This window comes from Lepidochelys kempii, chromosome 9 (genome assembly GCF_965140285.1).
Source record: "Lepidochelys kempii isolate rLepKem1 chromosome 9, rLepKem1.hap1, whole genome shotgun sequence".
NCBI classification, from domain to species: Eukaryota; Metazoa; Chordata; order Testudines; family Cheloniidae; genus Lepidochelys; species Lepidochelys kempii.
The window spans coordinates 65,025,095-65,041,253 of record NC_136388.1 but is presented as its reverse complement, the minus strand read 5'-3'; the positions used below and the strand labels follow the sequence as shown (position 1 = coordinate 65,041,253).

The window sequence follows — 16,159 nt, the reverse complement described above, 5'->3', positions numbered from 1 at the left end:
GACGAGGTGGTGTAGGATAACTAAAGCTGTGTGTCATCTGCATATTGCTGGCACTTGAGTCCACGTTGTCTGATCAGTTCACCTAGAGGGGTGCCTGTCAATGTTGAGTAGGACTGGAGAGAGAATTGATTTTTGTGGGAATCCACAAGTGAAGGGGTCTGTTGGCAGAGGTGCACTTTACTCTGAGTCATCCCACAGAAATGAATGGGACTAGTCATGGAGTAATGCATTACTCAGCATGAGCAAGAGTGGCAGAATCTGGCCCACAGTGTTTCCATGGATTAAATTCCTTGGCTAGATGGGATCATAACCCTGTCTAGCATATCCAGCTGCTGTGCTCTGCAGATTCCGATGTGTGAAACATCACACATCTTTTACCTGTTGTCTCCTTATGCATCCTGTAACATATTATTCCACATAAGAAACAGCACGTATGATGGAGGGGGAAGGATACCTCAGTGGTTTGAGCACTGGCCTGCTAAACCCAGAGTTGTGAGTTCAATCCTTGAGGAGGCCATTTAGGGATCTGGGGGAAAAAATTGTGGCTTGGTCCTGCTTTGAGCAGGGGGTTGGAATGGATGACCTCCTGAGGTCCCTTCCAACCCTGATATTCTATGTGATAACAGGCCAGGAGTGTGTGGCTGCATCCAAGACATGCTTGCATACACTATAAATGCATAATGGAGAGGAGTAGTTTTTTGTTTTTCAGCTGTTAGTGTTTCAAAGCTGTGTATATATATATGCATGGCTCTGAAACCTCTGAAGCCACCACAGAGATGCAAATGCACCAGCTGGATGCTTTTGACATGAAATAGCAACAGCATATTGAAGGCGTATGGTGGTTCCATCATGTTGTGAACAAGGATGTGAGGCACTGGACCAACCAGCAACCAATATCTTCCCAAATGACAATGCTGGTTCAAGTGGCTTGGCCATCTGCTCAGTGTGCTGGAGTCCCTACCAACCCGCCAGCTTTATGTGGTTAATCCAACAAAAGCTGGTTGGCGAAGACCTTGAGGAAGGTCTTGAAAATGCTGGAGGGATGTCGTGGCTTCTGATCTCACCTCCCTCTGCCTTAACATAGACATAGCCATAACATTGGTAGGAGCCAGACTTTCTGGAAACAGGCAAACTGAATTGTGCACTCAGCGCTCCACGAGCAGGAGAATTAATCAATGACTGACCGTTAGAGTGTGTGTACAGTACGTTCACATGTTCACAGTTCCCATTGGTTTGTGGTCAGCAAGAACTGCTGGGGCAATTCAAAGTGGCCTGTTAATTGGGAGATGAATAGGAGCATTATCTGCCCCCAGTTAAAAGAAAAGGGCTATTGAAGTTCCCTTTGGTCACATGATCTTAATCATGTGCCTGAGGCGATGTGGGGTCCAAGAGACATTCTGGCAGGGCCTGCACCTCTGATAAATAGATGACATCAGGGCTATCTAACTGCTTACGGCTACAGCCTGGTTGTCTCTGGTACATGACACCAGGGCTCATCCTAACAAACACAGCTCTACCAACACCTGTCTGAAGGAAGGCATTGAGATGTCTGCTGGCCTCCATGACAGCACTCCCAGCTGTCCGTCAGGGTGGCAGGAGCTGGGCTGTAACATCTTCCACCTGTAAAAAGAATAACTCACTAGTCCTTTTGTTTAGGTTTCCCTGTGTTTGTCTCTCTCTTCTATTAGGGTTTGTTTGACTCCATGAGTTTTAATCTACGATTAATCACTAATGTAACTGACGAACACCCAAACCCAAAGAGCTGAATAAGCCATTTATTCTCTTTGACATACAAGTTCTGCATCTGGTATGAATTTTCTAAGGGGTCGATGGTGATGAAATGTCACTTGTGCTGCTGCATGACTGTGAGAAAACTGTGGATAGAACACAAGGCACCTTCTTGGGCACTGAATCCCCTTGACTGGGAGTGGTGGACTCTGAAACAGCAGGCTCTCCTGTGGAGGAAACAAAACAGGGGTATGACATGTCTATAAGAATCATATAAACTGTGACCTCTTGCACCATATTGGCAGCCAGGGAGGCCAGTAATAAACAATGGCCAAACTCTGTATAGAGAACAGTGCACTAACTAGCAATTATAGATTTGATGAAATACTATCGGGGAAAGGCTAGTCAGGGTAAGAAGGATAGTCTAGTAGGTAGAACACTGGACTAGGGCTCAGGTAGGCCAGGAGTTCAATTCCTGGCTCAACCACAGACTGCCTGTGTGACCTTGGGCAAGTCATTTAACCCACCCTGTGCTTCAGTTCCCAGCCTGTCAAATAAGGATGATATGTCCCTACCTCGCTGGGGTTCTGACAGTCTAAAAGCCATTAACAATTAGGATGCACTTAGATCAGACAGTGATGGGGGTCCTATAAGTACCTAGATACCTGTTTTCTCTTCTAATGAGGAGCCTTTATTTCCAGCATCTTCGCAGGGCAAGGCAAACTGCACCATGAGAAGAGTAAAGAGTCAGTGTATGATTCTGTCTCATTCATGCTCTTCAGGGCTATACAGCTACCAAATGAATAACAGGAAGCTCTTAACTGGGATTGTAGGGGGAGTTGTAATTCCAGCTGTGGTTCTGGTGATGTCAGGAATGACAGGAGTGAGGCTGGAGGCACTAGATGTAATTATAGCCTCTTCAGCATGCCACAGTTTTCTAAGTAGTCTCTAACCCAAGCTGCTGGACAACAAAAGAGCTGACCTTCTAGCCCAGTGCCTGGATTACTTGATGAGCACACAGGGAGCTTGAAGAAGGGAGGCTGCCATCGGGCCAGGCAAAGAACAGCACCCTATTGATTTCCTTTAACAAATTCAATCCAAACTATTTCCTGGGACCATGTAAATATCAGCCCTCCTCACTACTGAACCCGTCCTTAAGTTAAGGTGACTACTCACATGAGCTACAGCTGTTGTATTGGCTCCAGTTTCCCCAGGCATTTGCCGCTTTAGCTTGGAGCTTGTGAATTGTTATGAATACCAGACAGGGGTGAAAGCAGCTGAGGGGAATGAAGATGTTTTCACTGAAGGATGGGAAAAGTAACAATTGACTCATGTTTTCTACTTTTAGGGTACATTGGACCATGTCTCTGAAAATAACAAGACCTTGTTACTTGACTGTAAGTAATGGCCAGTGGCATGGATCCCTCTGAGTATGTGTGTTTGCACCCATCGGTCTGTGTGTTTGTCTCTTTTTAGGTAAATGAGACCTCAAGGCTGATCTCCACAAGGGCTGTTAATGCATAGTCAGGAGCAGACTGACCGTAAGTCCAAATCTTTCTCCTGACTAGCAGAGACCTGCAGAGGGCAGAAAAACTGGGGCTACTGCTATTTATTGATTCTTTATGAAAAAGCCCTGAAAGAATTTTTCCAAAAATATTTCGGTTCTTTTTTCACTTTAGAAATTCAGACATTGTCCACCCTGCTGGCAACTGCCAAACGAGAAAAATCACAGGAGTGAAAGTTTAGCAACAGGGAAGGGAAGGGATTTTTAGCCAGACTCAGACTGTTTTTTTTGTTTGTTTTGTTTTACACTTATTTGACTCCCGTGACTAACAAATACTTGGGAGACAGGGTGTTTTTGTTAGCGGTAGCACATTACCACCCCGTCAGCTGAGGTGTAGAAGCTCATAATAGACATGGACGACCCCAACCAGTTCTGTAGCAAAATCAGAGAAGACCAGGCTAGACATGCCTAATATTTTTAAAGGTTAGAGAAAAGAGGGGGTGTTTATTTGTTTTTAAATAACCCCTCCAAGTATTCTGCATCCAAGAGAAAGCAGCAAAAAAGGACACAATCCCAGTGTTTTAGAAAGTCCTTTGCAGCTCACCTTCACTATAAAGAAAGACTCCAATATCTGGTTCTGATGCCATTACTAGCCTGTGGAGCCATATCCCATAAGCATTATTGGCATAAGGGGACTTTTTCCTTTTAGTCAGCCCAGGTTTGTCTTATCAGTAGAGTGGAGGGGGAGCAATCTGTGACCCAAGCTGGCCAAGGTTTATTGAAAAGATGTTACAAGCTTGCTAAGCTAACAGCTGGTTGGTCACAAATCCTTCCCTTCTACTTTCTCTCTTCTGACCCCTTTGGATAGGCTACTCGAATAGCTGTGTGTATTAGAAGATGATGCTGTTGTGCAGATGCATAAAATAAGGTGACTCGATTTTTTGATCACATTTGTTTGGGAGGCGGCACATACAGCCTGTACGGGTATGTCAACCATGTCATCACAGGGTGTGATGGCAGCTCGTGTATACATAGCCACGCCAGCTTTAATTAGCTAGCTTGGATACTGGAGCAGCTGTGGTACCATGGACTTCTGCATGGGCTAGCCCCAGGAGTCATTGCCCAGGGTTCCAAGTGGGTTTGTATAGTGGCTTCGCTGGTCTGGGACCCAAGCTAGCTAGATCAAAGCTAGCTCACGTATGTCAGCTCAAGCTGCAATCACACCCCAAGGTTATTCTAGACCAATGGTTCTCACCCACAGGTCCAGGGCCCCTGTGGGGCAACGAGCGGGTTTCAGGGGGTCTGCCAAGCTGGGCCAGCATTGGACTTGCTGTGGCCCAGGGTAGAAAGCTGAAGCCTTCCTCTACACCCCGGCATGGGGCTTAAGCTGAAGCCTGAGCAACTTAGCTTCATGGGGGCCCCTGTGGCTTAGGCTCCGGGCAATTGTCCTGCTTGCTACCCCCAACACTGGTCCTGGCTTTTATATGCAGAAAAACAGTTGTTGTGGCACAAGTGGGCCATGGAGTTTTTACAGCATGTTGGGGGGGGGGGGGGAAGCAGGGGCTCAGAAAGAGAAAGGTTGAGAACCCCTGTTCTAGACATACCCTACGATCCCTTCCTCCCAGCTGGCCAGTCCCAGTGAGACTCCAGTATTTTGGGGTTATTTTTTAAAAAGGCACAGGTAACACAACTGCCTCCTTGTACACTGACCTAGTATGTCAGTGTGACAGGAGTCCCATCTCCGGCCCTTCACCTGACCACACTGCTAGTGCTTGGTGGCCAGCACAGTCACAGCAGCACAAGCTGGGGCTTAGACAGTGAAGAAACATGCTTCCTAGAAGAGAGAGGAAGACGGCAGCAATCTGTCTGGGAAAGGTTCTGTCTGACACAGGAGGAAATGGCTTGCTGATTGTACACCTTTCTGGGGGTTTAACTGCTCCTCTGCAGGTACAGAGAGTATAACAGGCAGCTGTGGGGCCACTGGGGGGAGGGGCTGTAATTCCATCCGGGGTCCTGGTGATGTCAGGAATGACAAGAGGGGAGTCGCTAGATGGAATTTTAGCTCCTTATATAACATTTAGATATCCATATTTTGACTAAACTGTGAATCCATCCACCTTTGGTGTGGGAACCTCAGCTCCACCCATTCTGTTCCCTCTACTACATCCCTCTTTCTCAGAATATCCCCAGCTTCTCTGTGCTTCCCCCTTGTTTTCTCCAACTGTCCCCACTGCGCTTCCTTCAGGCCCTCTCCTGCTGGGCTTTCTAGCCTCTCTTGCCACTCCTGATTGGGTCCCCGGCTGCCTGCTCTACGATCATTGCCAAAAGCTGTATACAAGGAGTACCTCTCATGTAAAACTATTTTAAAACAGATTTACCTCAGAGGTCCTTAATGTGTCCTCAGTATTCTGAGCGTGGGGCATGTTAACATACGGGTCTGTCAACAAGAACACAGACATCGTTTGTTCAACCATCTCTAGTTTCTACTTCAAGTTCTTATACACTGCATCACTCTTCTAGCATTACCAGAGAGCAGTATCTTGCATCTTTTCTGTGTGTGTGTGTGTGTGTGTGTGTAAATATAGTGGGGACTGTCTTTTACCTTTAGGAGCTTTGCTTACATTCAGGGGATTTGTTACTTTCGGGGCATGTTTTTACAGTGTCTAGGACAAAGGGGCCCTAGCCTGTAGGTGCTGCCATCATAAATAAGCAACAGTAACAATACATGAAATAAGATGAGGGAACAGAGAAGAATAAACCCCTAAAGACCCACTCAGTTATAGTTTTATGCTCCATTTCTGCAGGTCATTAGTGGACCTTAATCATAGAAATGATGCAATTGTTTCAAGGCCTGTATCCATTTCAGCAGCCTGTACTGGTGCACCACGCTTATCAAGCACGGCGTTCCAAGGAAGCCAAAACTAATCCCCAGAAGCAGGACATGAAAAGGAGTTCTTACTCAAACACATGCTACAGCCGATATGTTACAAGCAACCCAAGTAAGATCATCCCCAAAGGCTGGTGTATCAGTCATTTCACTCCCCCGACCTTCCCAGGTCCAGTCCTTGTACCCTCTGCATTCGATTCCTTCCTCCTTCACTCTGCCGAGGCCCAGCAATAAGGGCATCACTGGACAGGCGGGCTCTGTCTCAGTTAAGTAGGACAAGGAGCCTGGGGAGGTGTGGGGGGTGAAGATGGGAGACAGGCGGACGGGGGAAAGACTAGAACTGGGAGTAGTCAGTGAATCTGGGACTGGCTGGCAAAGAAGACTGGCTCTGGGAGCCAGAGAAAGAAATGCAGGGGAGGGGCTGGGAGCTGGTGGGTAGTTGGAGAGACTGAGATCGACTGAGGAGCTGGGATGAGACTGAGACTGGCTGGGCAATGGGACTGGAACTGGAAACCAGTGAGCAGTAAGGCGATGCAGGGAGGGGAGACAGTTCTGATGAAGAGCCAGGGTGCGGGCGAAGGACTGGGACTGACTGGCCAAAGGGACTGGGACAAGAAGATGGGGAGTTGAAGACGGAGACTGGATGAGGGACCTGGGAAGGGAGACTGAGACTGGGAGCTAGTGGGGATAAGGAGCACAGGTGTGAGGGTGATTGGAACTGGGGCTGGGGGAGAGAGACTGATCAGACAAGGAGCCAAGTATGAGGAACGGGGACTGGATGTGAAAGCAGTCTGGAGACAAGGAGCTGGAGATGGGTGGTGAGGAAACTGCAAATGGCAAGCAAGGAGACTGGGTCTGGGAGCAGCAGGAAGATTGGGACTGGGTCCAGAGTGGGAGACTGGGCCTGGTTGGGCAATGAGGGATGAGAGGTCTAAGGAGAAGAGACTGGGACTTGCTCCGTGAGGAGAATGGGAAAGGGCTGAGGAGCCAGGGGTAGGGAAGAGACAGGGCTGGGACAGGGATAGATTGGAAAAGAAGTGATAGATGAATCTGCCGGGTAAAGCACACTCCAGAGACTGGAATGGAACATAAGATTTCTGAGTCTCACCATTCCTCTGCTGTCAGCAAATATCTGTGAAGTCCACTAGCAAAGTGTCTCCTCTTCCTCTAAGCTGGTCCACGTAGAGTATAACCACCTACTATGGCAATTAGTTACTCAGTTAACTCAGGTGGCAAAGGTCTGAGCAGTGGACATAAAAGTTCTAACCCTGCTGATCACCCATGTGGGTGTCAATACGATGCCACATGACAGAATTTCTGTTTTTCCAGTTTGCTTTTTTTAAAAAACCTAGAAAACTCCACCCAAAAAGCTATGTTTAAAGAATAGTACTAAGGAACAACCCCAGAGCGGGTCCATCCCCAGGGATCTTGTGGAAAAAACAGTATTTGAACCTATAACTGAAGACTGTACCATGCATATGCACAAGGGGGCTGAATTAAAGTCACACAGGTAACCTTAATTCTGACATTTTCTAACTTTTGAGTGCTTGACTTTCCAACCTTATGTGCCATTCCAACCCACTTATGTGCCATTCCAACCTTAATAATGTTCTTTTAATGTAGTTTTTGTGTGTGCAATAGCATTTTATTGCATACAAAATATCAGTATTCAGATTAAGAAAAAGAAAAAACTTCAAACTCTCAAAAAAGTAAAAAATCAAACATTCACCTTTGTCCTGGGTCTCAGGAGCTGGCAATGTTTCTTCAACACACTCACTGAAAAACAAAAGAAGACCATCATTTCGACTATAAATAAATAAATATTTGATACAGAGCTCAGTGCATCTCCATCAGTGCATAACAATTAAGCAATAGGCATTCACAGCACTTTACGCATGTTTTTTGCTCAGTCCTTCAGCCCTGACTCCAGTGAGTATTCCCACCCAAAGGCATCATGCAGTGGTGATCTAGGACTCCTGTGTTCTGTTCTCCGCTCTACCCATGGCCTGCTCTGTGTCCGGGGAAGGGGGTCTCTTTGCCTTTCTGCGTTTCAGTTCTTCTATCTGCGTAAAGCACTTTAAGATGTGTGGCTGAAATGCACTGCATAAGATTTATGTATTATTGGGTGGCTTTTCCAAAGCATCTAAGGAATAAAGTCCCATTGAAACTCACCAGGACTTCCGACTCAAGGAATATTTCCAACATACCTCTGAACAACATAAGCTATTACCAGCAGGAGAGTGGGGTGGGGACAGGTATTTTTTCATGCTTTCTGTGTATAAAAAGATCATCTACACTTTCCACAGTATGCATCTGATGAAGTGAGCTGTAGCTCATGAAAGCTTATGCTCAAATAAATTGGTTAGTCTCTAGGGTGCCACAAGTACTCCTTTTCTTTTTGTGAATACAGACTAACACGGCTGTTATTCTGAAACCTGTCACCAGGACTTTGATTCTTGAGCTGTTGACTTTCAATGAGACTTATGCTCCTATTTCACTTAGGTGCTTTTAAAAATGGCACCTCTTATTGCTGACTTCAGGGACACCTGACTGCAAGGTTGGGCATGTCAACTAGTTATTGCCTGATAAGGAAGAAGCATGTAAAATTTGCATCAAACTCAGAATGAGGCAGGTGAACAAGAAGAAAACCCACACTCTTTTAAAAGCACAGAAGGTTTTCTTTTTAAATTTCAGTTCTGCCCTGTATTTAGAGCCCAATCTGCTCCCTCTCAAGCCAATGGCAAATCTCCCACTGAAGTCAATGGGGGCAGGATCAACCCTTTGTCTACAGGGAGGGCACTGCCTGGATATGCTTGCAGAAATTTGCTTCATAAAATTAGTGTCACAAGCAACTGAAGGTGTCAGAGGGTCACTCCCAGAGCTTCCTTTTCCTTCCTGCTTTGGGACACATCTAGAGCTCTCTTCTGCTCGGAAACACTGTGGGGGGGGGGGGGAAAGAGCACTGAGCGTTTCTTTCGTCAACCTAGCAGCAGGACAGGATTTCAAACACCAGGCTGCGTTGCCCAGCATGGTGCAGCCACTTTGTGCCACACCACTAGAGAATTCTGAATGTACAGGTGATGTATTGAGCTCCAAGAGGAATACCCCAGCATGAGAGGGAATACCCCAGCCTCCTATTCCAGCCCCCATTCTCCTTGCTGATAGCAAAGGAGGCATGGCCAGAGGAAAGGCAATATGCCCAGATTGCCCCTATGCACTGATCTCTAGCTGAGGTTTTGGCTGCTTATGCGTGCTGGAATCTGGTATAAGATAGAGCAGTACCAGAGACTGGTCCTGCAGTCAACAGCCCCTAGACTGGCAGAGTGCGAAGGTAAATTTTATGCTCCTCTACCAATGCTGTGTGTGGTTCAGCCAGACCCCAAAACCTGGCCTGTAATGTTAAACAGAGTTATATACTGAAACCAGCTAGTGCCACTGATAATTCATCATGACTGCAAAGGGGCATTGTCCGACAACTGGTGTAGTCTAGGCCCCTGCATTCTGTGTACCTCCTGAGAAGCGCTGACCCCCTCCCTTCCCCGTAAAGTCAGCTGCAGTTGAGGAAGTTCAGCACCTCACAGGAGCAGCCCATGCTGCAGTCTGAAGCCTCTACTAGAGGTGGGTGCAAGGTGCACCCACACCATGCATTCCAGCTATGGCCACCATGAGCCATTTTGCCCTGGGAAGTGGGGTTAGGATGCGTGGAGAACATAGCAAAGAAACAATTCTCAAAAATAATCACCCACAAGCTTTGTCAGTGAGTATTTTCAACGGTGAGCTCTGGCTGTGTATGTTTGTGTGGAGATGGGAAGACAGAAATGAAGGATATTTCTTTAGAATAAATTAACGTTGCCAAGGAACTTAGGAGTCATTGCCATGGAGTTTGGTCCTATTGTGCGGAGAATAATAGGACCAAATAGGACACTCCATGGAGACACAGAGTAGCCAGGGCTACTGATCAGGGCTTGAGAGCTGGTCAGATGAAGAGAGAGTTGGATGGAGCCCTGTGTTACTTCAGAAAGAGCCCCATAAAATCTAGAGACAGCCCTGCCCAGGGACCTCTGGAAACCCCCACCCTCAAACATAGATCCCGCCTTTGTTTTTAGCACCAAAGTAGTTACCTTAAACATGGGATGCCCTTGCTTAGAGCAGACAGCACATCTATGTCTGAGGATAAGCTGGCCACACTCAGTTTCGATTTAGAGCCAGCCAAGTTAGTTGATATTGTTTGTTCCATAATCTGAAAAACAATTACATTTATTTCTCACAACATTCCAATTTCTGGCTCAATCATCTCACCTGCTTCTATTCCTTGCTTCTCTAGGGCCTCTTTTTGTTCCCTTCATGATAAGATCACCTGAATAGTACTGCCTCACAGAGGAAACTCAAGTCAATAAAGGGGAGGTGGACCCACGGGGAGTTCTAATGAAAAGCTAGAAAATAATTTAGGCAACACCTGGATTAAAAAATAATCCAAGGGACAAATAATGAAGTTAGGAATAAATGGTATAAGAGAGGGGAGTGAGATTCCATGTGGAACAAGAAGTCAGGCAAAAGTCCATACCATTTAAACATGTCCTGTATGTTTCCATTGTGTAATATGATGTTCAGCTATATTTGTTGATCTGTATCAACTTTAAATTCAATTCTCTGTTTTCTCCCTCTTCTGATCATGAAGGAGAATTTTAAACAAGACTGGACATAGCTCTGATCTCTGCAACACCTGCCTCTTATTTTTGCTCAGCCCTATGGAAAATGGCCAGACGGTGTGGGTGAGCTGCACTTTGCATCCTTGGGGGGTCTGATCCTGCACGCAATGGGAGTTTTATAATTGACTTTATGAGACCAGGACTTGGCCCAGTGTAATCAGGTGAAATAGTAAAGGTTTCACGTACACCACTTACCTTGTACTGATCCTCTTTCTCAGGTGCCTGGGCAGCAATTAAATTATTCTGCATATCAGCCAAAGGGGTACTCTCATAAGCAGGCATGATTTCCTCTTTCCCTGCTGCATGTGGCTGGCTCTCAAAAACCAAAGCAGAATCTACTTTTAGGATTTTTTCAAAATCCTCGTCCTCATCATGCTCAATATCATATGAGACAAGTCGTAAAATAAGTTCCTCCTTGCTCTTGACATCTTTTAGAAGTTCCACCCTGGTGACATCGGGTTTCTTCAGGTTCTGAAATGAATTTCTGCAAACGACCTGGTGTTGAAGAGAGAATTTTTGAAGAGAACTGTATTTCAGAGTCATTTTTCGTACAATTTGTCTACTGTTCGCTAATTAGAAAACAAGACAGTACAACAAGACTGTTTTAGCCTTGCATATGGATACATTGTTTTTACTCCATTTCAGTGGGCAGGAAAAACCAGGACTTTGTATTTGAATCTTTTTTTAAATAAAAGGCCGTCCACTCTGTTGGATGAGGTGATAACCACAGGAAAGGCTATCGTAAAAGAGAGGAAACATAGCAGACCCCGGGAGGATGAAATCTTGCCCTCACTGACATCAGTGGGAGTTTCGCCATTGACTTCAAAGGGGACAAGATTTCACTTACAGTATCTACTAATTTACCAGAGGTTGGAGGCCAGATACTGCCACCATTACTCAAGTGGGGTAGCATCTTACTCCAGGGGTAGTTCAATTTGTTAATAAGACAACTGGAGAAGTATGGTACCACTCAGCCTGAGTAAGACTATCAGAATCTGGCCCTGAGTGATTTGTTCAGGGTCACACAAGAGTCAAGAGTGTTTTGGGAATATTAATCTAGGAGTCTTGACTCTAAATTCCCTTCACGAACCACTAGACACACTACCTCTCTTTTACTATCAGGACTAGACTTGCTACCCAGATGCCGAAGACACTTTTGAACACACTTGTGATTAAAAATCAACATTATATTCTTAGTGTACTTTGCCCACTCTGTTGTATTTAAACTTTCTGAATGAAAAGAGATGAGAATAAAATATGAAGGCAACATAAACTATCAAGTCCAAGTACAATATCCAAAACAGACTACTTGGCCTTGATTCAGCAAAGCACTTAAACATATGCTTAATTTTAAGCATATTCTGAAATCCCATTGACTTTAATGGGAAAGGAGCACATGCTTAGTGTTATGCATATACTTAAGTGTTTTGCTGAATTGAGGCCCTCGGTGCCTCTGTGCGATCCCGTAAACTGCTTAAGCATGTGAGTAATCTAATTGACTTCAGTGGGACTTTTGCTTAAAGTTTAAGCATGTGCTTATATGCTTTCCTGGATCAGGATCATAGTGACAGTATGATAAACAATTTTTTACCAATTTGCATATGAAAATTACTCATTCTTTTTACTTACCTCCTTTGGTTTGACATCTAGTCGTCCTAAAGCATTCACAGAGGACCGTCTTTCTCTCCTTTTCTCTACATCACTTTCAGTAGCTGTACTTAGCAAACTTGTCTTAGATAGCGATGCTTTTTTTAGTTCTGGTAGCTCTAGTCCAGAATGAGTTCTAAATCTTTCATTCCGTTTCTCAGTAGGCTCTGTTTTTATGGAAATAACTGCTAAATGGTCTGAAATAAGGTCTGGATCTATGTCTAATGGTCTGTCTCTAATATGAGGGATTATTTCAACTGGTAGCTCTTTTGCTTGTAGCAATGTTTCTGCTGAATACCCATTTACATCTCTAACTGACTCTCCAGAACTTCCTGCCTCAATATTTATTTGAATGGCAAATGATGAAAGATCTTTGTCAGCAGTACTGTCAAACTCTGTAGCACTGTAGTTCTCAGTTGGTGAGTTTTCATTAAAAGAATGTATTATCTGGCCACTGGAGACTTCATTTATTATTATACTAGCTGTTCGTTCAGGAAAAATTGTTTTGCAATTTGTTCCATCGTGATAAAGGACTGGCTGAGATCCAGTTTCTTGCATGACACTGTTGTAAATGCTGCAAACCACTTGATTAACAGTATCTTCATACTCTGGATTTAAATGCTGGTCTTCATCTGCAGCTCCTACAAGACTGATTTTATTTGTGGACATTCTTTTTTTTATTGACTGTTTAAGTGTGTCTGTGATCTCATTCACTTCGGTTTTTGATAAACATCTTTTGTGTTCCATGCTTGTGCTGCAAACGGAGTTTAAGATTGTAGACACCAATTTACTTATTATTTCTTCTACTACTATTGCAGGTAATGCACCATCCTGTAATTGTGATAGCTGATGCTTGGTTTCATGTGTTGACATTAACTGGCAGTGCTCTTCAGACACCTGGCTCTGCCTTGCTTCATCTCTGGGAGATTTCATTATGCCCAGTGGAGAGAAGGATTTTCTTGGAAACTGCTTACCAATAGGGGGTAGAGTCATCCTGGAGCTAATTGCTCTTTGTTTAGTTATTGTTCCCAGCGATGGTCTAGAAGGTCTTGCTGTGGGAGCTGACATGTAGTATGCAGACTTTTTGATCACCTCTGATGTGGTGTGAGCATCCCGCGCTGAGAATTTATGGATTGTTGGACAGAGACGAGATGGAATTTCCTCTTCCATTTCTGTTTCTTCCTCAGAATAAATCACCATTCCAGGAACATTGATAGGTGGAAAGTTTTCCCTCGGGTCAATTTCTTTTAATTTTCTAGCAGGCAGTTTTATTCCTTCTGACACTGCAACACCTTGTCCATGAAATTTATTATTTCCAAATACTCGTCCAGACTTTTCCATTTCAAGATTCCCAAACTTCAATTCTGAAGTAATTTCAGTTTGACGTTGAGCACATCGATCTAATACAGCACCAGTTATCTCCCCTGCCATAATGTTTTCTTCGGAGTCATCATAAAATGGGATTGTTTGCCTTTGGCTAATTTCTTTTTCTAGCTTCCGCTTGAAGATTTCAAGAACATCATTAACAGCAATTGTAGCGTAAATGTTCAATTCTGAATGGAAACCTTGCACTTGGACAATAGCACTCGCTATGCTTTCCTTTGTAATCATACTACTTACCCTTGATACATCCGATGAGCTCTGGAATTGTTCTACGGTTGGCAGCGTTCTTTTACTTGTAGTTCCTGGCATTTCACGTTCAAATGCTTTAGATGATACTTCTATTTCATTTACTATCTGGGTTGAGAGAGGCCTTAAGAATGGTGTCTGTTGTGCACTAGAAATATTTTCAACAGGGAGTTTCACTATTTCAGAAAATTTACATTTAAAGTCATGTTTAAACTGAAAGGCTACAAATGACTCTAGTGTGAATACAACACTTTCGACCGCCTCTTTGGCTACTTTATCAATAGTAAACGAAGAAAATGTTGTGTCATAAGCAGGTAATTCAGCTTGCATGATCTTATTTTTTTCTGATTTGGACACTCTGCTCGTTCTTCGGGCAGGGACCTGGTCTTTCCTTCTTATTACCGGTTCTTGGTCTGATGCCAGAGCAATGCAAGACACCAAGCACTTGTGAAAGTTATCAAAAACAGTTGTTACAATTTCTTTAGCAACTAATCCAATTTCTTTCTGGAAATCTTTATGAAAAGTCTCAGGAAATTCAGTTCTTTTAAAACTACTACAGAAAAATCTTTCACTAAGCTCAATGGGAGCTTTCTTTAAAATGCTGACAGAATCACTTAGATCTTTTACTCTCCTAAAAACTTCCTTGACCACATTCTCGGCCACCTGTAGCATTTTCATGTTGTCATTGTCATTGGCGTCTGTTACAGTTTGCTTGTCAAACCTTTTTTTAAAAATACCTCCTTTAGGAAGATCTTGATTTAAGTCTGAAAAAATATCCTCACCAGTCAGACCTTTTTTTGGCTTGGTATCTTTTGTTGCGGATTCACGTTTAAAATAAGTTTGGCTAAAAGGAAACTTCTCTGTGTTGAAAGGCTTTGTGGGAAACTCAGAGGTAGCTCCCATGCTCACAACTTCCCGGCGCAATCTTGAAATACTTTCAGTATGATAGTGAGGTGGTGTTGCTGTTTTCCCCTTGTGAACACTTTCTTTCCAAAATTCACTTTCCAGAGACCTCTGTGTGCTCTTTGACAGAATTGTGAAAGATGATTTTTGAGACTGCAGTGGAGTTGGTTTCCCTCCTGTCGCTATCTTGAGATCACTTGGTGAGCTGGTGGCTTTTATGCTTGTATCTGTAAAGATGACCTTTCTGGTACTGGAGGATGGAAGACTTGCAAACACATCAAAGAGCTCTTCATTACATGTGCTACAGCTACTAGAGTTGTCTGAAGAGAGTGCAGACTCTTCAGATATTGTATATACTGTATCACTAATTCTCTCTTCATACTCGGTTACTGCTGGGTATAAGATACTTGTTACTTCAGCCACGACCCGTGTCAGGATGTTCTCTATTGTATTGTTCAGTTCTTCCCTTATGGTGTTCTGTAACAGAAGCAAACAATAATGGGCAAGTTTATGTGCTTATTCACTCCACATTTTTTTTGTTCATAAGGTATACATTACTTACTGTATGCTTTTTATCAACTTTCCTGTAAGCTAAGTATTGTTAGGGCAGAAACAGAATTTTGGCCCTGTGGCAGAGATTCATTTAATTGCAAAATGAAATATGGTTCAGGAGGAAGTTGTGTTGAAAGAGCAGGTCATCCAATCAGGGAACAGAAACAATACCATGTGGGACAGGTGTTGGTATTCTCTATTATATACTGGTGAGAAGTCACAAAGCTTGACTTTTGAATTGCAAATATTCGATACTGAAAGGAATCCTGTGGAGAGTGCAAAGTTTAGAAAAGACTGAGCCACTCATTGGTAGAAATTGATATGCACAAAATAATCTCAAATGGTGAGTATATCCTAAAAATCAGTCTGTTCACAGGGGAAAAAAGTTGCGTTCACTGAGTAGATATCGGAAAGTAACTGAAATACTTCTCTGATGGATTATATCTACTAAGGGACAACCCATCCTAAGTGCTCAATTACTGAGGGACAATCTACGCTTATTCCAATATTTGCTTTCTACAACCAACTCTCTGTATAACTTTTCATGAATGATGTACCCGAATATTCTGATTCTAATATCTAAACTGTATTGTTAAATTT

At 43.9% G+C, this 16,159-nt stretch overlaps 1 protein-coding gene across 1 annotated transcript; it reads right to left on the bottom strand.

The window, feature by feature from the left end:
- Nucleotides 1–1,775: 1,775 nt before the first annotated feature.
- On the bottom strand, nt 1,776–13,018 carry LOC144930833 (uncharacterized). Its single transcript, XM_078854219.1, has 6 exons — nt 12,458–13,018; nt 11,024–11,323; nt 10,241–10,359; nt 7,849–7,895; nt 5,611–5,669; nt 1,776–1,955 (listed from the first exon to the last, which is right to left on the bottom strand). The coding sequence occupies exons 2-6, from the start codon at nt 11,108–11,110 to the stop codon at nt 1,776–1,778; spliced, it is 492 nt and encodes a 163-aa protein (XP_078710345.1). The 5' UTR covers nt 11,111–11,323; nt 12,458–13,018.
- Nucleotides 13,019–16,159: the final 3,141 nt, after the last annotated feature.